This window comes from Rhamphochromis sp. 'chilingali' (assembly GCF_963969265.1).
Source record: "Rhamphochromis sp. 'chilingali' genome assembly, chromosome: 1".
Lineage (NCBI taxonomy): Eukaryota > Metazoa > Chordata > Actinopteri > Cichliformes > Cichlidae > Rhamphochromis > Rhamphochromis sp. 'chilingali'.
The window spans coordinates 29,340,054-29,365,958 of NC_137929.1; the positions used below are offsets into that span (position 1 = coordinate 29,340,054).

At 41.4% G+C, this 25,905-nt stretch overlaps 1 protein-coding gene across 5 annotated transcripts in view; it reads right to left on the minus strand.

Moving 5' to 3' along the window:
- mpdz (multiple PDZ domain crumbs cell polarity complex component) overlaps positions 1-23,945 on the minus strand; it is a 50,589-nt gene extending 26,644 nt beyond the window's left edge. The window contains exons 1-19 of one of the 5 annotated variants that reach the window (XM_080876630.1): positions 23,804-23,944; positions 20,613-20,672; positions 17,423-17,589; positions 14,399-14,548; positions 13,496-13,635; positions 12,881-13,094; positions 12,535-12,657; positions 12,130-12,327; positions 11,382-11,484; positions 10,906-10,994; positions 10,061-10,295; positions 8,481-8,558; positions 8,089-8,168; positions 7,814-7,960; positions 6,402-6,572; positions 5,384-5,569; positions 4,613-4,822; positions 3,432-3,590; positions 1,383-1,535 (exon numbers count right to left, since the gene is read on the minus strand). In XM_080876630.1, coding sequence (XP_080732756.1) covers positions 1,383-1,535; positions 3,432-3,590; positions 4,613-4,822; positions 5,384-5,569; positions 6,402-6,572; positions 7,814-7,960; positions 8,089-8,168; positions 8,481-8,558; positions 10,061-10,295; positions 10,906-10,994; positions 11,382-11,484; positions 12,130-12,327; positions 12,535-12,657; positions 12,881-13,094; positions 13,496-13,635; positions 14,399-14,548; positions 17,423-17,589; positions 20,613-20,628 — 2,619 coding nt within the window. In that variant the 5' untranslated portion in view covers positions 20,629-20,672; positions 23,804-23,944. Of the gene's footprint in view, positions 1-1,382; positions 1,536-3,431; positions 3,591-4,612; positions 4,823-5,383; positions 5,570-6,401; positions 6,573-7,813; positions 7,961-8,088; positions 8,169-8,480; positions 8,559-10,060; positions 10,296-10,905; positions 10,995-11,381; positions 11,485-12,129; positions 12,328-12,534; positions 12,658-12,880; positions 13,095-13,495; positions 13,636-14,398; positions 14,549-17,422; positions 17,590-20,612; positions 20,673-23,803 lie in introns of all 5 variants that reach the window. The other 4 variants (XM_080876631.1, XM_080876634.1, XM_080876633.1 and 1 more) reach the window with 4 other exon arrangements.
- Positions 23,946-25,905: the final 1,960 nt, after the last annotated feature.

Below are 25,905 nucleotides of genomic sequence, written 5' to 3' on the forward strand. Positions count from 1 at the left end.
CTGTTGCTCTATTTTCACCTGTAAAGCAGGACTGCGGTAGGCGGAGGTTTACACTGGTGCAGGTGTGCCGCGGTCAGTGGAAGAATCCGCGAGTTTCTCTGTGAGTTTCCCATTACGTGGTAGCGCACTCGGTGCTTGCTTGGAAGTTTAGGGGTTTTTTTCGCTGTAAAAAGAAGTTTTCTTCCCACGCAAGATGGACGCTAATGTTTTTGTCACTTTTTATGGAATCAAACTCAAAGTAAGGTCAGTACTTCCACGCTTTAAACGCTGCACGCTCATACTCTCTCCCACAATCGATATGTGATCCACTGTTGATCTGCACACAGCTGTTGTCACTAACGGCGCACTCGCTTACGTCACTGTCGTGAGACATTCTCGCAAAAAATCACGGTTTTAGTAACGCAGTAACGCAGCGTTCCTACGGGAAAGTAACTGTAATCTAATTACCGTTTTTGCAATAGTAATCCCTTACTTTACTCGTTACTTGAAAAAAGTAATCAGATTACAGTAACGCGTTACTTGTAACCAACACGTGCCAAAGAGATAAGATATATGCTGAAGAAAATGAATGCAGAATGTCCCAATTTTCTAATTAAAGTTACAAATCATTCCCCATCCAAACGAACAAGCTGATAGTCAGGTAAACAGAGAACTCACTAACTTAAAGGCAGAGACATTCTTGAGGCGAGTTACAATGTGGTGAACTTTACATTGTTGTTCAGGAAACAGGCACGGAGTGAAAGGTTAAAAAAAACATCCAGCCTCACAGTCCGGAAAAGCTGGTGCATTTCTTACGGTCACTGATGTAAATTTATCAAGAGACTTGTTGCTTTCCTCTGGAGCACATGATCACGCTGAGGCTGAGCTGTCGGGCTTGGTACAAACAGCTGAAATGTATTTTGTGAAATCCCCCAGTACTATAAATTGTCACGAGTCGTCCTGCCCCACGTTCGTCCCTCTGGGCCGCCCTATTATACGATAAATTACGCAGCGAGGCCCTACAAATAAGGTCGGCTGTGGCCTTTGGGAAAACTGGAAACACACAGATACCCTTAGGAAAATAGTTTGTCTGCTCCTTACTCTTTTTTTGCGGGGTTATTTTCCTTATAATTTAATATCCATTTGGAGAGTTTCAGTTCTTGGGGCTGTGGATATAACACCGAGTTCAGTAATGTAGTTACTGCCCTAACAAAGAACAGAAAACATGTCTCATGACATTTTGGCCCTCCATAGCAAAAAACCCCAAAGAATAATGACTACATGCTGTAAAGCTCATTGTGACAAAGGGCACGAGATGGTGCGGTAACATTTAATGAAATGAGGAAAACAATATCAAGCTGTGCTTCTCATTTCAGTTACATTTTATAAATAAAGGTCCTTACCTTAGGTGTGGATGAGTGTAGGTAATCCAGGTCTGTGCTACAGGTGCTACCATGGAGAGCGATCATGGAAGCTTGGAAAGTGTCGTCCTCGATCCCGGAGTAAGAATGACCTAACATCTTTTCATCAGGCAGGTCTGCATCACTGGTATCAATCTGCCGTAATGGATCAAAATACAAATAGCTGGGACACTTAGGAAGAATCACTAATCATGCTATTGTAGGAATGTAATGCAAGTCAATCAGAATTGATGTAGCTACAGCTAATGAAGCCTTAACAATAAAACCCTCAATCGACTGCGTGTATTTATTAGAATACCATTCATATAAGCTAACTGTTGCATGATTACAAGCATGGTACGCTTCAAAATTACGAGAAGGAAGCAAAAGTATACAGTGGGGCAAAAAAGTATTTAGTCAGCCACCGATTGTGCAAGTTCCCCCACTTAAAATGATGACAGAGGTCAGTAATTTGCACCAGAGGTACACTTCAACTGTGAGAGACAGAATGTGAAAAAAAAATCCATGAATCCACATGGTAGGATTTGTAAAGAATTTATTCGTAAATCAGGGTGGAAAATAAGTATTTGGTCACCTCAAACATGGAAAATCTCTGGCTCTCACAGACCTGTAACGTCTTCTGTAAGAAGCTTTTCTGTCCCCCACTCGTTACCTGTATGAATGGCACCTGTTTGAACTCATCATCTGTATAAAAGACACCTGTCCACAGCCTCAAACAGTCACACTCCAAACTCCGCCATGGCCAAGACCAAAGAGCTTTCGAAGGACACCAGGAAAAGTATTGTAGCCCTGCACCAGACTGGGAAGAGTGAATCTACAATAGGCAAGCAGCTTGGTGTGAAAAAAATCAACTGTGGGAGCAATCATCAGAAAATGGAAGACATACAAGACCACTGATAATCTCCCTCGATCTGGGGCTCCACGCAAGATCTCATCCCGTGGGGTCAAAATGATCATGAGAACGGTGAGCAAAGATCCCAGAACCACACGGGGGGACCTGGTGAATGACCTGCAGAGAGCTGGGACCAAAGTAACAAAGGTCACCATCAGTAACACACTACAACGGCAGGGAATCAAATCCCGCAGTGCCAGACGTGTTCCGCTGCTGAAGCCAGTGCATGTCCAGGCCCGTCTGAAGTTTGCCAGAGAGCACATGGATGATACAGCAGAGGATTGGGAGAATGTCATGTGGTCAGATGAAACCAAAGTAGAACTTTTTGGTATAAACTCAACTCGTCGTGTTTGGAGGAAGAAGAATACTGAGTTGCATCCCAAGAACACCATACCTACTGTGAAGCATGGGGGTGTTTTTCTGCCAAGGGGACAGGACGACTGATCCGTGTTAAGGACAGAATGAATGGGGCCATGTATCGTGACATTTTGAGCCAAAACCTCCTTCCATCAGTGAGAACTTTGAAGATGAAACGAGGCTGGGTCTTCCAACATGACAATGATCCAAAACACACGGCCCGGGCAACAAAGGAGTGGCTCCGTAAGAAGCATTTGAAAGTCCTGGAGTGGCCTAGCCAGTCTCCAGACCTCAACCCCATAGAAAATCTGTGGCGGGAGTTGAAAGTCCGTGTTGCTCGGCGACAGCCCCAAAACATCACTGCTCTCGAGAAGATCTGCATGGAGGAATGGGCCAAAATACCAGCTACTGTGTGTGCAAACCTGGTAAAGACCTATAGTAAACGTTTGACCTCTGTTATTGCCAACAAAGGTTATGTTACAAAGTATTGAGTTGTATTTTTGTTACTGACCAAATACTTATTTTCCACCCTGATTTACGAATAAATTCTTTACAAATCCTACCATGTGGATTCATGGATTTTTTTTTCACATTCTGTCTCTCACAGTTGAAGTGTACCTCTGGTGCAAATTACTGACCTCTGTCATCATTTTAGGTGGGGGAACTTGCACAATCGGTGGCTGACTAAATACTTTTTTGCCCCACTGTAAGTTGTGTTTCCCTTTTCATGAGCTGTGATTGATTGATTGATTTTTTTTCAGTTTTCCCAGAAGCTAACTAACCAATGCAGGCTCTGCTCGGTAAAGGATGCCCTCAGTCAGTCCTCCTTCCTCTCCTTCTTCAACCAAAATACTGTTGAAGTCAAATGATTGGATGGTGGGTGATGAAGTTATTTCCTGCTCACCATATGGGTGTGGAGAGTGGGAATATCCACATATTCCCTAAGAAAGTGGAGAAATTCTTTCAGTGTCCCCGGCTTTATGGAATTACACTACATTAACCAAAACCTAGAGCAAATAAATTAACATGGAATGATGATGGAAAGCGATGTTACATTTTTGAGGATGCTGTTATTTAACTATAGAGTTCAATCATCTCGACGTTCTGAATTTCATGTTTTTTACATGCATTCTATGGAAAGCAAAAGAACTTTTGCAATTTACTGTGAGTAGCGTGCACCCTAGAAATGTATGAAAACCAAGATGGCATATTGCAGGATTACACTAGTAAGACTCAATTTTGAGAGGCAACACAACAAAATACTTCTCAGAAGTCCATTCCACGTCCTGCAGCAGAGCAGGATAACTCCACAGAGGCTTCCAGCAGCTCTGTAATCCAGCTAACCCTGGCAGCCCAGAGGTCTCGCTGAGTAATCCAACGACAGATTCAATACAAGAGAACTGCGGCTCTACAGCTGAAAGAATGCAAGCTGTTTTTGCAGGGAGAGAAACATCCTGTACAAGGAGCACAGCTGCCTGGAGCAATGAATATGCCGTTGGACGGACCTAATATCTTGACAGGTGCCCTTGTATGTTTAAATGTACAAGAGGGGATGTGCTACTGGAGAATTCGATAACATAATAATATAAAACAAAGGGTCCAGGGCATTTTAGGCTGGTCACCTCCCCTGAAAGAATAGTGGGTGGAATGCTAAACCATGCAGCCTACCTCCACACTGTTTCCTGCATGAAAAATTCAAGCCCTTGTAAGCTGAGCTGTCATGACTGGAGACTAACTTGTGTGATATATGGACTGCTGGATTTAAAACCCTGCATACGTAGAGGGACAGATCCCTGACAAATACTGCAGAAAATTCACAAAAGCACAGAGTAAATCTCAGTAACTCTGACAGGTACACGTACACTTAATACTACAATCACGCAAAACACATTTGAACTTTGATTTTCAAAGCGATTTAAAGTAGAGGGGGGAAAAGCAAATGCTTTCTAATAACAATTCTTACAGGCAGTGGTTTGGCGACTCCGATCTGGACCTTGCCGAGCTTGGCCCCCTTAAGGGCCTGGACGGCATCCTCCAGGCTGGCGTTCTCCAGGTTGCTGCTGTTAACGTACATGAGTCGGTCTCCTGGCAACAGCCTGCCATCCTTCTCTGCGACACCATTGGGAACCAGAGAGCGAATCACAATCACCGTTTTGGCCGGGTCCAGTGGGTCCTGTGGTGATGTTAAGCCAGCACAAGTCAATGAGTAAATTATCACAGCCTCATATGGAGATCACATCGAATTCAGGTCATTTTCTTAACCACTCCCACACACACACGTGGGGTATTCATTTCTTGTGGGGACATCTAATTGACATAATGCTTTCTCTAGCCCCTTACCCCAACCCTAACCATGAAAAATGAATGCCTAACCCTTAGCCTAAACCTAACATATTGTCACTGAAACCACATTTTGAGTCTCAAAAATGCCTTCAAACTTGAGGCGACCATAATCCTGGTCCCCACAAATAAACTTCCAATTTTTGGCCTCCACAAAGATATGAATACACACTCAGACACACACACACCACCGAGCTTTTTCCATCTAATAAAAGTAGCCCATATTGTGAATATGGCCACGTTTAAATATCCTATAATACAGAAATACGCACAATGTAGACACGTTTAAAAAACTAAAGAAAAAAACTCATCATCTAAACATGTTAAAAAAGGATCTGTTACCTGAATATTGATATTTGTTACATTTCCATTAAACCCTAGAACATAATCCCACCTGGTAATCCAAAATGCTGAATCCCAATCCCCCTTCTCCTTTTTCGAGCTCGATATTCTGGATCTCCAACTCCCACATAGCCAAAGGGGATCCTATCGCCTCCTCGCTCACGTTGCCCTGTGTCGCCGCTATTGTATTCACCTCTGGGTGTTCAGCAACCACTACACCGCTGAGGTCTATTTGATTCTGCACAGAAAGGAAAAACCCAAAATCACTATGTAACCCCATGCCTTCGTCGCTATAGGCTGCTCCCCTCTAGTTCTGTTTCTGGCTCAGGTTTCTGGCAGCAGATGAAAGGGAAATATCTTTGGGATGCTCGGGCCTTAGTACATTATCACAGATAAGGCGAGAGAGATGAAAACCCCCTTACCTAAAGGAAAGCTGCTTTTGATGTCTCATATCTCTAGCAAATGTTGCTGGCTACTGCTGAGGTATTGCTAGAATTGGTCTTAATAAACACTCAGCCTTCCCTGCTTATCACTAAGTCTTAATCCATCATGGATGGCAGTGTGGAAACCCGATAGAGCAATTGACAGCAAGCTAATAATGGTTGATGGGTTAGAACAGAGAAGGAAGACTTAAAGAGCATCATTCTCAAATTGCTTTATATGCACAGGCAGGAAAACATATTCTGTGATGTGGTAATGCTTTCAAAAGGAGGCCTGCATATGCATCGTCTGCAACAGTACTTTCTTAGTAATATACACCGGACAACTGATTATCTGAGTGTTAACACAGATATCTAACCAGCCAATCACATGGCAGAAACTCAATGCATTTAGGTATGTGGACAGGGTCAACACGATGTGCTGTTCAAACAGAGCATCAGAACCTTGTTGAATCTGTGCCATGAAGAAATAAAGCAGCTCTGCAGGCAAAAGGAGGTCCAACCCAGTACTAGCTAGGTGTACCTAATAAAGTGTCCTGTAAGTGCAGACTGCAAGTTTGTACCCTTTTACTTGGATGTTTTTCGTAGTATTAAGTATTAAACGGACTGCAGCATCATGAGTGCAGGTACCTTCAATTTCGATGTTGTGGACAAAGCCTCTGATTCTCTCTGCTCAGCATCCACCTCAGGCTGAAGGTCGGGGGCCGGCCTGCAGCATGTCACGTACACGTGGAGCGGAAGCTCCTTCAAGATTCTCACTACTTCTTTGTGGCTCTCACCAATCAAGGAAATGCCATTGACCTAAGAAAGGAAAGGTTAAAACTTAAAACTAATCATAATATGAATTTAAAATCAGGACCAAGTGGTTACAGTACATGTCACGTGGGATAAAGTGCCTCTCAGCAGCTGAGCCTTAGCTAAACGGATCTCTGCTGCAGATCTTTGTGGACATTTTCTTACTATTCCTCCTAAAAAAAAAAGGCAAAATGCCAAAGAATAATTTTAGTAATCCCAAGAAGCACTTCTTATATTTATTTATTTACTTATTTATTTTATTTATGTGTGGGAAGTGGAAAAAGTTGTAAACTCAGTACTGACACCTTTTCAACCTACGTTTGCAGTTCTCAAACTTATTTTGGCACCTCAACCCTCCTCAAAAAGAGAGAAGGGATCATTAACCATACGAAAGAATCCAGTTCATTTTAAAAAAGCTTAACACAGCTGCAGTAGCAAATCCCTGTTTATTTTCTCCAGCTAAATCAGATTCATTTAACATTGATTCACCCCATATTTTCCCAGTAGCCTACTACGCTGCACAGTTTGCAAACCACTGACTTAAGTTATTGTGGCAACAGTTGCCCAGCAGAAAGGGAGCAACATAGCAACATTAGCATTAATCTGCAGGTTGGCGCCACTCTTGCAGAAAACAGGAGGTTTTTAGACCTTTGTACTGAAACGGCCTCCTGCCAGAGATGGAAATGAGAGTGGTGAGAATAAACCGGAACAGCTAAAAGGCAAGCCATGAATACAAAACAAAGACCTAAAAGTAGCAAAAACAAATGTAAAACCAGGAATTTATTTACCATAACTCCAAATAACTCATTTGGAAACATACTTAAACAGCTGATACACCACTGATTAATCCAGCTTTCAGCTCTATGTGGAGTGATTTTTATTACTTTCTTTGGGGGAACTATATTTGGGGAAATATATGGAGCGTAACCTCCTCAGACTTCACCCTCTTCCCCAAGCATCCTTGAATTAGGTGAAGTTGTATCAGAAGCTTATCCTCTGTTGGTGAATTTTTAGGTAGGAATCATTCCTAATAAGTGAAGCCCATACATGCCTTATTGGCATATACAGCAGTTGTCAGGCACTGTGTTATAACTACAAAGGAAACACCACAAAGACCATTATAATCAATGTAAGTACTTCCAGAGTTGCTGTATGACAATATGTACTGCACTAAAACTGAGCTCCATGAACCAACCAACCAACCTTCTGTAAATACTAATAACAAATGTAATTTTCGAGTATTATACCTCAAGAAGCTCATCTCCACTGAACAGCTTGCCACAGCGACCGACCGGTCCCTCAGGAAGGACAGATCGGATGTAATGATGTCCGCTGTTGGCTTCTAGACTGATGCCCAGACCGCTGTTCTCGGTAAACTTCTCCACCTGAGCCACCTGTCAGGGTAACAGTAAATCACATCTCTTTATGTGAAGTCTGTCAATGATTCAGACCCTTTTGTTTGATGACCCAGGTCACTGTTATTTTTTACAATATCTGCTATGAATCTAAACAGTAAACTTACCACAACTTCATTACTTGGGCCCAGAATTTCCTGCCACTTCTTCATTAACTCCTCCTCTTCAAAAGGTGTTAAGCTCGGTTCTTCAAAAACACAATATGTTATGCAATAACACACAAAAATTAAGACGGTGTTGTCATAAGCCATTCACAGGTGGCACTGCACCATAAACTTCCAAGTATAAGCAAAGTACTTGAAAATGTGTCGTGGAAGATCAAATAAACCCTTATCTGCTACCATTTAAATGTCTGAACCTAGCAACAGCAGCCGTCTCAGCATGTCCTCACATTGTGTGCTGCTAGTCGGTGCGGTCCTGTCAATAGAAGCCCTTATCTGTCAGATTTGGGCCCAATATCACTGCTAAAGCACACGGAAAAAGCATCTCAGCCTCCTACCATGTTTGTCTTCTGTTAGCTGATCCGTGGCAGGGCTGACATCAGATCCTTCACTCTTTGTGTGGAGCTGCTTTTCATCTGTGGAGACGGTAAACACACAACGGACAGTGAGACGCACAAAGGAGCCATCGACCTTCCACCAGCAGCACACGCACAGCACAAAAAACCCTCAACACTGACACAGAATCTGTTAGTGCCTAATCACTCTTGCTTTGAAAGAGGACCTTCTCTCTTTTCCCTTTATATCAAAAACACATAAAGCGCCTTTGCTAATGTTTGCTAATCCATAAAAATACCAGGACTTTTAATACATGTTTAATGAGCCTGGGACTCATTTTTGTCTTTGGGGTTCCGCAAGGCACAGAACTGGTCACCCATGAAATGAATACTTGCCATGAAGTGAATTTTATATTAAAGTCTTTTAAGTTCCAGCATACAAATACGACTCAGCAGATTGTTATGGAAGGATGTGACAACAGTTTAAGTTAATGGTTCGATTTCTTTCTGTTGTTTCATTCATTTAATGATTGAGCAAAAAGCACACTGTGCACATACACACACACACTCCTGTTTCTCCTATACTCAGAGTTTTCAAAGCAGCCAAAAACTACTCTACCCTTCTTCCCTTTAGTCTCTCTCATAGCTGTTGGTTTTCTGGTTTTCTTCATGTTTCAACTTCCTAGTGCTAAAAATAATCACTTTCAGTCTCCATCTATTACTGCCGACACTAAACAACTTGTGCAAGTTGCTTGTCTTTCTTCTGCAACAGCCCAGAGGTCCTGGCATTAAATAAGTTTCTTCTTATTTAATGCCAATATTACATAAATGCAAAGGTATTAGAAAAACACACAAGAACGAAGATAAATGCAGGTTTCTCCTTGGTTGGGATGTTATGCATTGTGCACTATTTTACTATTCTGAAAGTTGATCTACTTCAACTCTCAACCAACATGATGCTAAGTTTTGGATTCCGTACAAAGACGGCTGTTAAATTTCTAGCCAGTCTGACTGCTACGAAGGGTAGTGCTTAAAAAGCACTTAACTATATTGCCATATCTGAGAAAATAGTTTTTGTCCTCTTGGCATTTGTCAGCAGCGTTAATTAGCATATTTCAACCTCTAATTAGGAGCGACGGGGCTGTAACGTGGGAGTATTCTGCTGCTATTATGAGGAGGAACCTTTTAACCTGCAATAAGCAATTATTTTTCAATATTAGGAATTGGTGTAAAATGGTTACTCGCAATATGAAAAAGTCGATTTCTCTGCAACTGAATGATCCTGTGTTCAGGCTTCAGCTTCCTCACTCTATGCATATGATGTTGTTTTAGGCCATAACTCCAGCCAACAACATTTGTGTGTGGCAGGAGTAAGTTCTGTTTGCATCTGTTTACAACACCATAAAAGTGTCTGAAATTTCCTTTTGGAGTCACATGGAAATGACTCCTCACTGCATCATGAAACTCCTGTCTGAGCCAAATTTACACATCAAATGACACCTTTTTTGACAGGATGATGAGAAGTAAGGGATTTTTTTTTTTAATCTATCCTCATTAAATTTCTCTCACTTAATCCATCCTACCTTCAGCAGCCTCCTCAGCTTTCTTTCTCTCCAGCTCCAGCTCCTTCATGACGGTGGTGGTTGTGGGGATGGTGGTGGAAGGGGGGAGGACGGTGACAACGGGGGCTGTGACAGGGGGGATCTCATCGGGCCTGAAGCCCCGCCGGATCAGCTTAAGGTGGACCGTCTGGCCCGTGTGTCTCAGCACTTCAACTGCCTGTTGATTGGTGTATTCCTGGATGTTCACGCCGTCGACCTGCAGAGGGCAATCTCTCGTGAGCCGGTGGATTAAAGGAGAGGCAGAACGGCTTGCTTGCACAATATGAGTGTGCTGAAGCGCCATCTATGTTCTTGCTGGAAAGAGATGAACTGCAATGGCATTAACTAAAGACTGATTTCTGCACCCGAGTGTCGTCTAATCCACGACTTCATTCATTTAGGTCATTCAGGGCAGGTAGGAAGTAGATAGTTTTAAATCCCTCACAATCATGAGCGTTTAGGTGAACTCCCAAAGCAAGTCCATCCTCACACACCAGCACACAAGTAAGTCAGAACTTCTTCAAGAAAACATGTAAAAACATCCACTCATGGCTTCACTGTTAATGACCTACAGTAATGAAATTACAGACTTAACTGCTCGGTGTCCTGTTTCAAAACTCTTTTATATTCAGAGTCGCAAGAAGAACAAATAAAAAGCATAATTGGGAATTATTCAAATTCATGCATCTCATAATTTCCCTCCATTGCCTAAATGTGTAAATTTGATCACAATCAATGATAATATGAAACATTTGCTGCATGTTTGATCTCGTTCTGCTGAAAACAGAAGCCAGCCGTAACCAAAAGAGCATAATTAGTGTACTTACTGCTATAATCTGGTCTCCAATGTGAATACGGCCATCTTGGTCTACAGTGCTGTCTTTTGTTATGCTCTTAACAAAGATACCAGAGGGCTCTGAGGAATCAGAACAGTTGAGACACATAAATGGGTGAAGACATTAAATGTGTTTCAATTTGTGTTTCAATAAACGGAGGGCACTTTTTACTAACTTTACAAATTACAGATCCCTGAATATAATCAGAAATTTCAAACTATTTACAGAACGATCAGGTGTTCGGCATTCAATAAGATGCCACACAAATTATTTGTACCACTCCACTATAAAGGAGAACGTCACAGCCTGATACCTGCAGGCCTGACAGCAGCAGGCGTATCACTGCTCCTGTTTCTACCTGGTTTCTACTCTGGTTTTACGTGGCCTATCAACACAATTTAAAAACTGGCATATATAATAGAAATATAAAATCTCCATATTATTTTTAAAAAAAATCAGTTTTTCACCTGAATTCTTATCTCCAACATAACCAGCAATAGTGATCCCGAGTCCTTGGGTGTTCTTAGTAAGGCTCACATCAAATGCCTCAGCATCCTCTTCCTCGTAGCCCTGCGTGTAGACGCAGAGAAATGAGTCAGCATCACAGCAGAAACCAAATGAAAGCGATGTTTTACTTTGGAACAGAAGAAAGAAAAATTGCGGCACATCAAAATACATTGTTTAACTTTGATTAATGAGCGCTCAGTACCTGTCAGCCAAAAATAAGACTCACAGTTACTGTGTGTGATCACAGGGATATGATGTTTGTCATTCACATTGTGAGTCACTAATAATTCAATCAAGTCAAAATAGAAGCGAGTGCTGAAAATGGCCATGAAATTGCTGTTTGTAGGAGGCTCTGAGCTTTTTTTTTTCCTTCTTTTTCTGGGAACGTAAAGCAAAGTGTGAGTCACAGGTGATGCAACCTGCAATTTTCTTTAATTGCATTTGTACTGGCTTGTCAAGCAGGAAGAAAAGATAAAACTGGATATGAAGGACCTGAAGTTTATGTGTGAAGTTTTTTATATATATAACTGTGTATGGTGTGTCTTGCATGGCAGGCAATTACCATCAGGATGACGGGTTCTCCAGAAAACGCTTTATTGCGAGGATAGTGCGAGTCATAAAATCAATTTGAATGAGACACGCGTCTCTGTGATGTAAAAAAAATTTAAAAAGAGGTATTTGGGTTTACAGAGGAACAGATGCCCTTACCTGCTGTTCGCTGACAGTGGGGAGCACCACAGGCATGACAGAAGCAGAGGGAGTCTCTTCCAAAGGACCTCTGGTAACAACCAGCTTCACCCTGTTCCCGCACTGCCTCAGGACCTGGGCCACCTGGTCGCTGCCCATGCCGAGCAGGTCGGTGTCTCCGATTCTCAGGATGTGGTCCCCGCTGTGCAGGCGGCCATCCTGTGGCAAGAAATGATTTCTATATTAACTCTGCGCTCATTATGGCATTGTCACTCCTAAGTGACAGGTAATTCTGTGCTTTCCTGCAATTACTCATTACACATAACTGACAGGAGTCATCTGTCTAGAACACTGAAAGTGTCATTGGCTGTGAGCGATGAAAAAAGACATGTCCTAAAGAAGTGACAGACACAGCTAAAGAGTCACCTGATCAGCAATGCCTCCAGGAAGTATAGTTTTGACTATAACCCCGGTGGTTTTTCCTCCAACAATACCAAAGCCAAGACCGGTGCCATCGTTGACAAGCTCAATCGTCTCCACATGTTGCCACTGAGACAGTAACAGAAGTGAAACACAATGTTACCCAGTGTCTTATTAGGAAAAATGTACATCACTTAACAGGTATGTTTGTTTTCTGTGTCGTGGTGCTGGATGGGGATTGCAGAGCAAAGAGCAAAGTGCATGTAGTTTCTTAAGTCCCCACATGGAAACTGTGTCAGATCACAACACGCTCCTTGCAGAGGCCCCACTGGTGTGTCAGTGTACTCATTACCGCGCTGGAGTTGGCTGATAATGTGCTGGCAGCAGAGGGCGTGCGGGACACTGCAGGACTGGCCAGCTGAGGTATTGGCCCTCTGGCCACTGTGAGCTGCACCCTGTCTGAAGCACTCTGCAGGATGCCTATAGCCTGCTGGTGGGTCACTGTCTTGTCCAGAGGCTGGCCATTAATGGCCAATATCTGGTCGGCTTCTTTGAGTTTCCCATCGCTGTAACGGGGAAGAAGCATGCAGCAGAGGCAAGGACACAGAATGAGAACCCTTATAGTCACCAGATACCACATTATAGCTTTAATCTTTGTACCTGTAACTTTGAATTTGTCTTTGGGTGAATACATTTAAGGGTGTTTATATCTGAAACATGAAAAATGCAGCTTCCACTCTTTTAGGATTGGTGTGACGCAACATGTGTTGCAACAGCTCACAACAGCTTTACTCTGGTATTTCCTGGCAAGTATAAAAGTATCTCTAATCTCCCAAGACAATCTGTAAACGCACCCACCTGACTGTCTGAAACAAAGTCGTAGAAATTTCAAATTAGAAATCAACAATTAACCAGATGCTGAAAGAATGTCTGGAAGACTGCATAGCAGCATGTTTTTCCTGCATACCAGTGAGCGACACTTCCTGGTTGAATTTCCTGGATGAAGATGCCGAGCTCTCCGCGGTTCTCGCTCTTTAGGCCCACCACGCTGAAGCCAAGACCTCCGGACACTGGCTTCTGCAGATCCACATGCGTCACATAACGTCCCTGCGTAATACACACACAAACCTTGTATTACTTACATATATATATATATATATATATATATATATATACATATATACATATATATATATATATATATATATATATATATATACACATACATACATATATATATATATATATATATATATATATATATATATATATATATATATATATATATATATATATATATATATATATATATATATATATATATATATATATATACATTGGCCTTGTGCTGATTCACTAAAGCATCAAAGCTACAGGCAGCCTTTAGAAGTCTATTTGAAGTGCCTCGAGAGAGGAGCACTGTGTGGAGTTTTCTTCTTTTTTTGACTCTCTTTGAATGTTTGGTTTGAGTTATAGGACTTATTAAAAAGTAATCTTGCCTATTTTTGTGTAAAAAAATCAGTAAAATGTTAAAAGATTGACAAAAAAAGTCTACTGGGGTTTCAAAATAGACTTGCCACAATAGCATTATTTTAGCTTATGCGCATCCCTTTTCTTCTGCATATCCAGTTCTATTCTATTCATAAGCCTATCCCAGCTGTCGTAGGGCGAAACACAAGGTACACCCTGGGCAGTCACACAGAGAGACACTTTGGACTGTGGGAGAGAGCCTGAGTACCCACACAGACACGGGGACGACATGCAGATTCCACACGCTTTGTCAATATATGCCATCTAGCTTAAACCGACAATAAATTAACAAAATGTTAGCACGCATTACAATAACTGCCTCCCTTCTAGCTGTTTGTACCTGCGCCATGGAGTGGATAATATGTTCAAATTCTTCGGATGACGTCTTCCCATTGGCGTGCGTGGGAGCTGGGGTGTCTGAGCAGGAAACATGGCTGCCATTGGGCTTGGCTGCTGTGAGATCACTCCCTCGTGATAAAGGGACACTCCCCTGAAATGATAAAACAGAAATGTGAAAACTACAGATACCTCCCTGACACTTCTATGTTTACTCCTGGATTTTGGATCTTCCTTCTACATTCCTTTAAAGTGAACATGAAACACTACATATATAAAAGTTTACCCATCTTTCTCCTGATTGGCTGGCATACAGTGCTGTAGTATATAGACAAAACATAAAGAAAAGCATAATAGGTCCACATTCAAACACATGAATGCTATTGAATCAAATCCAAAACTGCTGGGCTTTCAGTTTGAATGGGGCATAACAGCTCAGAAAATCTCCAAAGCGATCCTGTACACAGCAGCAGTTGCTGGCTTTAATCCAACCAAAGACAATTAAAAGTTTTAAGGGACAAAACAAAAAAAGGCCCATTATGCCTCATTTGTACTCTGAACATAAAGATCTTGCAAATTAAATTTTAGACACCAAAACTCTGGATCTGAGTGTCTAAAAAAACCACCGAGATGGCAGACAGTTTGTTATCCCTCCATGATTAGCTGCATCTATGGCACTCTAATCCTTCAGGAGATAATAGCTCTTAGCTGATGTTCCAACAGTGATGAGGCTCCAAATACAATATTTTTATCGGGGCCAGGGAGAAGCATCGCTGGCCATCTGGATGCTTTAATATGCTCGGCTCTTAATTACTGCAATGACTTTACTTGTGTGACAGATGAATTACATGAAGGCGACAACTACATAAAAGAAGTGTTTTCCCGATTTCATTAGCCAAAGGGTGTAATGCTTATGACTTTCCGAATTGGATTCAAAAGGACGGACGTAATGCACGGCAATAATTCTATAAACACTCCATTTGGCATATGGCGCTGCCAGGCTAAAGCTGTCCTTGTGAACTTGTGAAATTTGCATTAGGAAGTTGGACTGTGCGACTTTCAGAGCTTCGAGAACATGTACTGTACATCACGCTTCCTTTAAATACAGTCCCAGATTAGCACTCAGAAACAAAACTCCATTGGACAGGATGCATTAGTGCCGCACACAGCAAACAAAACCCCGTGGGCCCGGCTAAGTTAGCGTAGCATGCTGCTAAGTTGCCGTGCTCATGCATGAGCTTTGTTAGCTGGGGCCCAGCTAAGAGGATTAAAGTTCCAGTTTGGTTCTTGAACATTTAAGAAATTGTTTCTGCCCCACTTCACACAGTGGCAGCGGCCTCTTTCTCATTGGAGAGTAGGGCCTTGTCGCCATAGCGACGTGGGCTAAGCAAGGCCTAACTAGCAGAGCCAGAAGATGGGCAGTGACTGTGTGTGTGTGTTTGCGTGTCAGCCTCAAAACACAAAAACAAACCATCTCCCCAAATTGGTTCTGATTTACACGGCCACACAAACACAACTTGGGTCTGAAAGCCCCAAAGAAACATAACACACTTATAGTTGTTGCTTTTTTATCTATTCATTTCTCAAAAATATTACTATTGTTATAACACAGAAAAGGTCCATCCTTTGGTTTGAACGAACTTTAAGTTGAATGGCTGCTTCTTAAGTTTTCTATTATAAAACAGAGGAATCTGCACACACACACACACAAAAGAAGGTACCTATTCTTGAAATAAGTCAAATCGCTGGCGCACAAAAATGCCACGGGGCTTTTTAAATCTAAATTCCACAAGGGGTAAAAAAGCGAACATCCCTTCCTCCCAGTGCATAGCTCGCATACTTTCGTCTCTTTCTCTGAAACGCTTACCCTGGCCCCTTTCCTCTGTGACTTGAGAGCGCTTTCCTTCCACTCAGATGTTTAATTCTCAATGGGGAGAATCAGCCAGAAAAAAGTATCTCTGCTCATGTACCCATATTATATCTGGCTTGTGTGGACCCTGACAGCAATTTGGCCATAGCGGCAAACACTACTGGGAATGGGGATTGAAAGGGTGAGGGAAGGATGTCTTGACATAAGCCAGAAATAGAATCAGTGAGGTCACCAAGGAAGCAGGGAGAGATAAAAACCTGAATAAGGATATCAGAAACATTCCAGCCTAGCTGAGGTAGAGCTAAAGCAGGAGTTCCAGTTTTATCTTAGAAATTCCTTTTTTTTTTTTGTCATGATGCTGAAAAAACTACTGACAAAATCCCACTGCAGGTTCACTGAATACTGTTACAGGCCGGTCAGAGCGAACGAATTCAGATTGTCCCACAGACATGTAGAAATAGACAATAGCTGACCTGTAAGAACAGACACTTTAGCCACAACAGCAGGCTGGTCAAGGTGCAAAAGGTGAAGTCAATCAAACGCTAATGAGATTGGGAAAAGAACAAAGGAGGGAAGTAAAAGCACAGGAGGCCGCATGAGGAGCTAACCTTCAAAATAAAATAGGAAGTGCGCCAAACAGTGAGGCAGAGGAGGATGAGACGTGATGACGGAAAACACTCAACATAGAATTACAATAAATACGTGTTTAAGGCACTGACCATCCCTTAAATGGTTGCTGTCTGGAGTTTATGTGTGTTAAATATTAGAATCTAGCATAATTTCAGTGGTCAGAAGCCAAATATTCTCAAAACGCACCAGTCAGCCCAACAACTCCAGCATCACTTCCACTGCATACACAACTTCAACACTCAAGAAGGCATTTAGTGCACACAGTGTACGACATGTAACTAACGGCAGTATCCAAAATGAGTCCTGCCACAACTGTCGCCAGTGTGAAGCCATTTTGAGACAACTATTGATAAGTTATATTAATGTATAAATATTACATTTAAAGTAAGTAGAAAGTGTTTTTAACCATCTGTGACATCATATAATCTCTATCCTTAAGACACACAGTCTAAGAAAAACATGGCATAAGAAATGTGAGCCAAATTGGAGAAAATATAAAACTTTTAAGCAAAAAGGTTTGGGGTTTACCTGATCTCTGAGATGCTGGACAGACTTCTGCAAGGCCAGGATCTGATGGAAGAGGGGGCTCTGGAGCACTGACTTGAGCAGGCTGAGCTTCTCCTCAGTGGGCACTTCTCCCCGCTCCTTGAGTTTGGCCTGGAGTCGCTCCACCGCCTGCAAGGCACGCTGCGTGTCTGCAAACCGTCGCATGTTTCAGTGACAGCGCCAGAGTGAAGGCGACGATGCAGGCAGCCGGAGGTGTGGGAGTGACAGAGGTGGAGAGAGGTGGCGAGGACAAAGACTTCATCAGTTCATGGGTGAAGATAGCGAGGGTGGGAAGAGTGTTTGGCTATTACCTCATTTATTCATTTAGGCATCCTGATTTAATTATTAAGAGGATTCTTTTAAAAAAAAGCCTCCACAACCATTTGAAACATGACTTTAACATATTTATGTTTAACAATAACTCAATGACTTGTAAATGTATAGGCTAGGCTTAGTTAAGGCCGGTTGACTCTCAACAGGCCTATATCAAAATCATGTAGCCACAAGCTTTTGCACAGAAGAAAAAAACTCAATTTTCAATGCACTGCTTGTTTTTGGAATAGCAATGTTTCCTTTTCTTGACTTTAGGGTCAAATGGTGGGTTACACAGGAGCGTAGAATGAATGGTTACCAGGAGGAAAAGATAAAAGGACTGGGACCTCCACGCTTTGTTTGCTGGATCCTCTATAAGCCCTACAACCGAGTAACTCCAGAGTGGCTTGTTAGTAAGGATGGGCCAGCCAGACGTCATCTGAGCAAAAATGAAGCAATTTCAGAAGCTCACCAACTGTGACTAACACCTAATAGGCCGTGCACGAGGTCCAAAACACTTTTTGCACTGAAAAGCTTTGCTGTTTGAACAAAAAGTTGTAAATAGGCCAATAACACTTGAGCCCTGTAAGATTTTTTTCTGCTCACCACTGGCTCAGTCCAGACAAATGTAAAATTTCCACTGTCCTTCCCTCCATGTGGATAATTAGGAATACTAAATCAATGTGGCATGGACAGTTAGGTCCATAAGTGTCTGAACAAAGACACTTTTCCACAAAAGTATTGCATTAACTGTTTACGAATTGCAGTCAAGCTAACATAATTTTTAATATAAGGACTGTAAGAACCCATTAGCATAAGTTAATGCTGTTTTTCGCCCGTGTAGATGCTGCTAGGTGTTTACTGCAGTCACCTTCATGTGCTGCTTGTTTGAAGCCCTTTGCTGCAATTAGTTTTGTCTTTAGTAACTGAAAAGCATGCTCTGTTGAACACTAGGTCCCTTACATGTTCATTGAATTGATTCTGTAGTATTCTTTGGGTCATTTTCCATTTACACTCTGAAACACCATCCAACCAGTTTTGCATTTGGCTGAATCTGAGAAGTGTATAGCTCTTTATACTTCAGAATGTATCCTGCTGCTTTTACCAGCATCCACATCAACAATAAACACGTGTGACCTAGGTCTACCTGTAGCCTTACATACCCATAGAATAACATTGGCTTCACGTATGCTTTGGATCGTGAACTGTTCCTTGCCTTCTCTCATGCTTCTCTCTTCCCATAATTCTGGTCTAAGTTAACCTTGGTTTCATCTCTCAAAAGACTTTTTTCAAAACTGTGCCGGCTCTTTTCGATTATTTCTGGTCTAGTCAAAGTCTAATCTGTCCTTCCTGGTGTTGGGGGTAACCAGGAGTTTGTACCTTGTTGCATGAAGGCGTCTCTTGATTGTATGATATGCCTACATCCTGGAGTGTAGTCTTGACTTGGTTATATGTTGTTGCAAAGTTGTTTTGATTAGTCGTTGAAGTAATTCTGTAACTACCCATTTTAGTTTTCTTTCGATGTTGAATGCACCAGACTGACGAACTCTCTGACAGGTTTATTTGGGTTTTTCAGCTTAATGATAGCGTCCCTCATTTGCATCATTGTCTCTTTAAAACCTCAGATTGAGAGTTCTATTGAACTGCTAATGCTGGCATAAAGTTCAACATTTGGACTCATTACTTCCCTCATAAATGAGTAATGAGGGAATCGACCTCACCTGCCAATGAAACTACTTGTCAGTCAAATGTCCAACTACATTTGAACGTCTGAAAATGGGGTGCTATGTATAAAAATGACGGTAATTCCTAAACAGTTAATGCAAAACTGTTGCAAAACCCCTTGAATTAAAGTTAAAAGTCTGCACTTCAGTCACATCTTGACTAATTTAATTAGAAATCCACTGTGACTGTGTACAGAGGCAAAATCACAAATAATGCGTCACTGTCCAGAAACCTAAGGACCTAACTATGTGTGAGTTTGCAGAAGAAAAGGTGGTCCTTGAGCAAAGCCTAAGGAGTCACAGATACATCAGCCAAATGTGCTAATTGCCATAGACCTACTGGGAAAGAAGATGATATTTACCAATGGCAGGAATAATGAGCTGACTAAATGTTTAACTGTAGAGTGATAAAGAGTTGAAATACGTTAAAACAAGCTTCTTTTTTTGTGAAACCCAACCAATAAATCTGTATTTTCAGCCAAAATGGACTTATTAAAGATCTGGAGCTATATGAAAACTCTGATTTTATTTTTTAATAATAACGCAGAAACGATGCTTAGGCTAATTTAGAATTAGTGTTATCAGTTTTTCCAGCAGAGCAGTGCCTGGAGCACACGTATTCATCACAGTTCATCATTTGCAGCTGACAAACACACAGTCAACATTCGCGTCCTGAGAGTGACCACACATTGCTGTTTTAAAGAAAGAAGCTGGCAGCACCAATTTGGCGTCATGCTTGACAGTTGGGCAAATAAATCTCTATGGGCACAAACAAACAATCAAATTTATGGCAACATTATCAGATATGGCAACATTGGCAGCCCACGGACATTGAACTGAATCCAGGGCCTCTTACGCTGGTTGAGAAAACTCTCAGCTTAAGCCAAATGTGCAAAGCACAGCCAGCAGAGACGGACACCCAAACCCCCGTGCAAAAACTGCTCATTTTTAAAAGAAGATTTTCTTTTTTTTTTGATTATGGCAGTGTTGAATCTTAATTAAACCGAGTACTGGTACTGGATTCAGCAGTCTGCTATCATGACCACATTCAACCCTAAAGCTGGTTCAATCATGGATGAAATCATGAATATTTTATAGATGCCTGGCATAAAACAATTAAAAAACCAAACACTTACCCATTGTTTCTATCATTTTTAGAGCGTCGGATGAATGTGTAGTGTTCCCTTCATCAAGGCCTGAAAATGACAAATTCAGTATTTAATGTCTTTTTGTGAGCAATCAGAGAACTAAATATTAGACCACTAATTCACGCTGTTTCCTTTTATTTTTAACTTCCACAAAGCTCTCAGAGCAAGAAAAATGGCTCATGCTCCTCCTGGGTTCTCCTCCCAACTTACACATTTTCTGTTCAAAAGATTAACATTAAAAAGAAACTAGATTTATTTCATTTCTGTTAGGTCCATATTTATCTCTGAAGAATGCTTCACTGTGTGCATCAGAGCACCATTGTGCTGAATAACTGTCCCAGTTTGTCGAGTCTCTCGACAAACCGGCTGCCAGAAAAGCGCTTCTACTCAAGCTTCTTAGTTCCCTTGTATTCCACTAATGCTCTTATTGATGAATAAATACCAAGTAATTTACATTACTGAAATTTCATACAGCCGGTATTAGATGAAGCTTGAGTATCCATTTTGCTTTTATCAGATAAATATCACCTCACTTCATACAACAATGATAATTAATTATCCTCTCATACAACAATCTTATAAGCTGCTTTAAAACTAACACAACACCCTGCTAACATGACAATTTTCGTATTTAATTGTTGTTCATTTTTTTCCTTATAAATTACAAGTTTACACTGACTTTTTATTTGCAGTGTTACTTAGCTCATAAATGAGTGTTTAAACTGTTGGTCAATATTAGGAGTGGGGGGTGGGCGAGCAGATAGAGCACAGTATCGCACTAATTTAGGTGGTGATATTGTATTAGTTCTGCGACACCAAAAAATACATTTTTATTAGCTAAATTAAAATTCGTTGGGTATTACTACAAACAAGATGGATCATCTCGTGCAACACCAATCTGAGATAATGGTAAGTGTGCAAACTTACTTTACACTGGCTTGACCAAACTTGTGATTGTCCAGAGCTTGAGGGTAAGGTAAGGTGATAGCACAGGTCACCTGATACGAGGTAACCTTTCTGCAAATAGTTGCAGACTGACTTGGAATGACTGCAATCGCTCTCAGGGAGATTGTCAAAGGTTTGCAAATAATTGCTGTCTAATTTACAGATAGATTGAGTCTTTGTCAATGAGCACAACGCGAGAGGACTCAACTCCACTGGCTGCCAGTTGTTTGTATTCTGGTTATATTCCCGTAGAGCCGGAAGGCTGCTGAGTGTAAATGTAATAGTTATGCAGACAGATTACATGTAATTGTCAAACTGACCCCAATCAATCGTAGATTGATATTATAGCACAGTGAGCTGGTCTTATGGCAACATTAATGTCAGGTTTTAGTGACAGTGCTGGTGTGTTTAATTGTCATTTGCCTTTTCATTATCATTGAACAACAACATTATGATGGTTACCACTGGCTTTTATAATGTCTATGGTAACACACAGCAAAAGAGGAAAAAAGCGCTTATATTCTGCACAAAAAAATACCTAAAGGGATACCTGATTATGAAGTAATCAGCTCAGGAATTTATAGTTATTATTTTAAATTCCCTAAAAGCTGCTTCAGTAAATCACCCTTGCTATTGACTGGTGTCATCCTGCTCACTGTTCCTTTCAGACACATATTTTCTGACTATTTTACCTGGAAAAAGTCTTAATTTACCAATATTTCATTGTACCATTGTGCTTGAAATCAAAGTCTCATTTTGCACAATGGGTGGATTCAAACATCTATGTGAAGTCTGGCTATTTGTTCTATCGAATCTGTCAAAAAATATATATCTTTGTGAAACTGACTCCAAATGCTGCCTTGGAAAAAAAACTGTTACCTTCAAAGTGCATGCAATCAGATCAGAAAGGCAAGAGAAGGAGCAGTGACTCCTCTACTGTGTAAAAAAAAAAAAAAAGACAGTGCCAATAAGCTCATAAAGACTCTCAGTACCTTTAAAGCTTTAAAAGCTAACAGTAATGCATGATGAAGGTGATCATGTTGTTTATATTTACCTAATTCTTTTAAGGGGTGCTTGCTAACAGAGCCCATGCAGGGAACATGGCACTTGGCTGCAGAGAGTGGCTTTGTAAGCAAGCATGATATGACTCAGGGAGACGTTACACGATTAAAGGAGATTGCTCAGACAATTAAAAGCCCTGTATAGACTCTCAGAATAGCTGCAGTATCTGTGGCAAAAGGATCACCACAGCTCTGGTTTGTTTATGCATTTGCTTCACTCATTACTGCATGTGTCCTACCTTTTATGCTGAGTGATGAGCTAGTATGTTAGCCGTGTATTTCACTCATGTAGTGGTGTATTTATGTAATAAATCTGCCTTCACACGCACCTTACAGTCACTTGTGGCAACAGTAGTATACTATATGTGGGTTTTTTTCAATGACATATGTGGTTCAGTGTCTGAAAGTAGCTTTACCATTCCTTAAGTGAATCGCTTAAGGATGCACACACTATAGTGGTATGTAATGAATCACAGAAGGCCGGAGGAGCTCATTAGCCGCTATTACACACTAGATATCAGCCTCCAAAAAAGTCGTTTAGCTCCGCGGGTAGCATTTCCTTGCGAAAATAATCATTAGTGAGGTTTGTGGCGAGTATAGTTAGCTAATAAGAAAACGCAGTTATTTTATCGCGGAGTTCCTACCCACCAAAAATCAAAGAAATTAGCACTATACCCGTGTTATTTCTTGCTTAATAAAGCGTTTAGTACGTCGTATTTGTTTAAAGCTGGTATATCCTGCCCAGGTTCGGTGGTGTTTTGAATACAGTCGACAAGGCACTCGGGACAATCCGATTTTCTCAACCCCTCCTCCTCCTCCTCTTTCCCCATCTCATCTAGCAAGAAAGCAACAGGCTTCCCGACGCGGGGACGGGAAAGAAGTTACACACTATCAGGGCTCTGTATGGCCACAGAAAATCGCCCAAGCTGGCTTCTTGCAGTATATATAAACACTTTTACTTGAAAAAAAAAAGCCTCTTGGATCTATTTAAAGGCAGTCTGGTGTGATTATGTGAGCAACCGCTACAGAAGACGTCTCACAATGTTTTCCTCTAATTAGCGACATTAAAGCTAACAAAGGGGGTGTCTAGCTTGAGAAAAGCTGAAGTTAGTACACACCGAAGACTTCAGTAACGTTTCCTTAAGCGAATCCCGTTTAAAGAGAGTCACTTACATGAGTGTGGACGCTCTGCTTTCCCGGCGGCCAGGATCTTGAGCTATCCTCTGTTGTCCTGCGGCTAACGGCGCACTGACTGGGGCTTAAAGATGGGGCGTAGAGTAACTCGATCCTATGTGGACACTTCCAGCGATAGCCGCACCGACAGTTCAGCTGGGGCTGAGGCGCCGCTTGCTGGCTGCCCTGACAACTAGGCCCTACATACATGGAAGAAGGCCTGGCTGCCGTGTAGGGCCAGAGCTAAAGTCCCAAAAACAAAGCAAACTCACATAAACTTTAAATGCACACTTAAAAAGAAGTGCAATTTCAACAGTACAATTAAGTTTGTCTGCAGAACAGAGAAATCCTGCTCCTGTAAATGAAATAACTATTTGTGCATAAATTGTAAGAAATAAATGTGTAAAATTATCTAATTTCTCAGATTAAACTGTGATTATAACACTTTTTTTTGGGAGGGGGGGGGGGGGGGGGTTATTTAATAGAAAAGGATCTTGTTTAAATTACTGTTAGAAAAAACCCAGAAATTTATATAGATTTTTTAAAAACATGAATCTTTCTGTTATTTATTTGCTTATTTGTTAGTTTGGTGTATTATTAATGAAAACAAGGGATTTCTTTATCACTAGGAAGAGCTGTAAAACTTTTCAAAATACATTTTAAAGTAAAAAAGTTATGGCCTCCCTCAAATTTTCCAAAGCTGTCCAGTGAGCCAGATCAGAGCCTTCGCTGGGTGGCATTTGGGAGAGGGTGAGAGGTAATGTCTGTAATGGACATTATCTTGGCTAGTATCCTCTCACCCATCACCTCTATGGAGTCTAGGGGCTGGCCAGGATGGAGCTGGCCCTCTTTACCAGTCTATGCCTTCTCCTGCCAAAGTGCTACCCGACTTAATAGATGCTGTAACAAGAGAGACAGAGGGGCATGAGGGGTTAACCTACCCTGCCTATAAACCGACATTTAAGTGGAGAAAAGACAGCAGAAAACAGCTTTCCAACTGCTTTCATGGGGCAAACAACAGGAAATTACAGATAAATCACAGCAAAACTTTCACAGAAGGTTATTACCTGAAAAAAGTTGGTCTGGGAGACAAACACACACAGCCCAGCGATTTTGTCTGAGGCAGTTAAACTTGGCCCTTAAAATTATTACTTTTGAGGAACACCTGACCTCAGCGACCCGAACGTGAATCACAGGTGCAGAAGTGTATTTGTTTAAGTGCCCTTGAGCAAACACACAGTCTCTAAAATGCATAAAATACACTATAAAGGAAGAGTAATATTGCGCTCATTCATATTAGATATATTGAAGTTACCGTGAGGCCCATGCCTACCATGGCTGGAGCCCGGGGATGTATTTGTTTTAATAATTCATGTTTTCTCTGCATTTTTTTTATATGCTGCACTAATTATAAACAATTCAACGAATTGTTGGAACGGTTTTCAGTCAATCCAAAGCATTTGTGTGAGAGTCCAATCAACAGGGCAGTTTATGCTTCTAATTAAATATGACTCCCATGCACTGCTAGCTTGTTAACCACATACAGCTCACCCACACACTTATGCATGAATACTTCATGCTGCCACCCACACAAGTTCATGGAAAAGCTAGATATTTGTCTAATATGCATTTAAGTGTAATGAACAGTATACTCTGTGCTTTTATTACTTCACAAGATGATGTGATTTTAACTCAAAATGCAGAACATTTAGTAGACACGAGAAAAGAACTTGTCATCTGTTAATTGTGACTCAGATCTAGCAGCACAACAGAAATGTAGCAGTGCTGTAATTTGCATTGTTTTCCACATTGTTGCAAAGGAAAAGCAACTATTAGGCACTGGCTGGTCAAGAAAGCCTCTTAATACTATTTCTGCCCTCTCCAGAATTGCTTTTATTTTTATGGATCAAGACCTCAGAGGAGAGCAGGAAAGAACAGGGTCAGTCTGTAAGAAGTCATTTCACCAACGGGGAGAGGGATACAAGCTGCTTTCAGGGAGCTGATACTGACTAAATCCCTTCACCATTTATATCTTTACTTCCACCTCCCTGCTTATCCACCCTGTAACTCCCCTCTTACTCTGACAATAAGCCACTTTTATG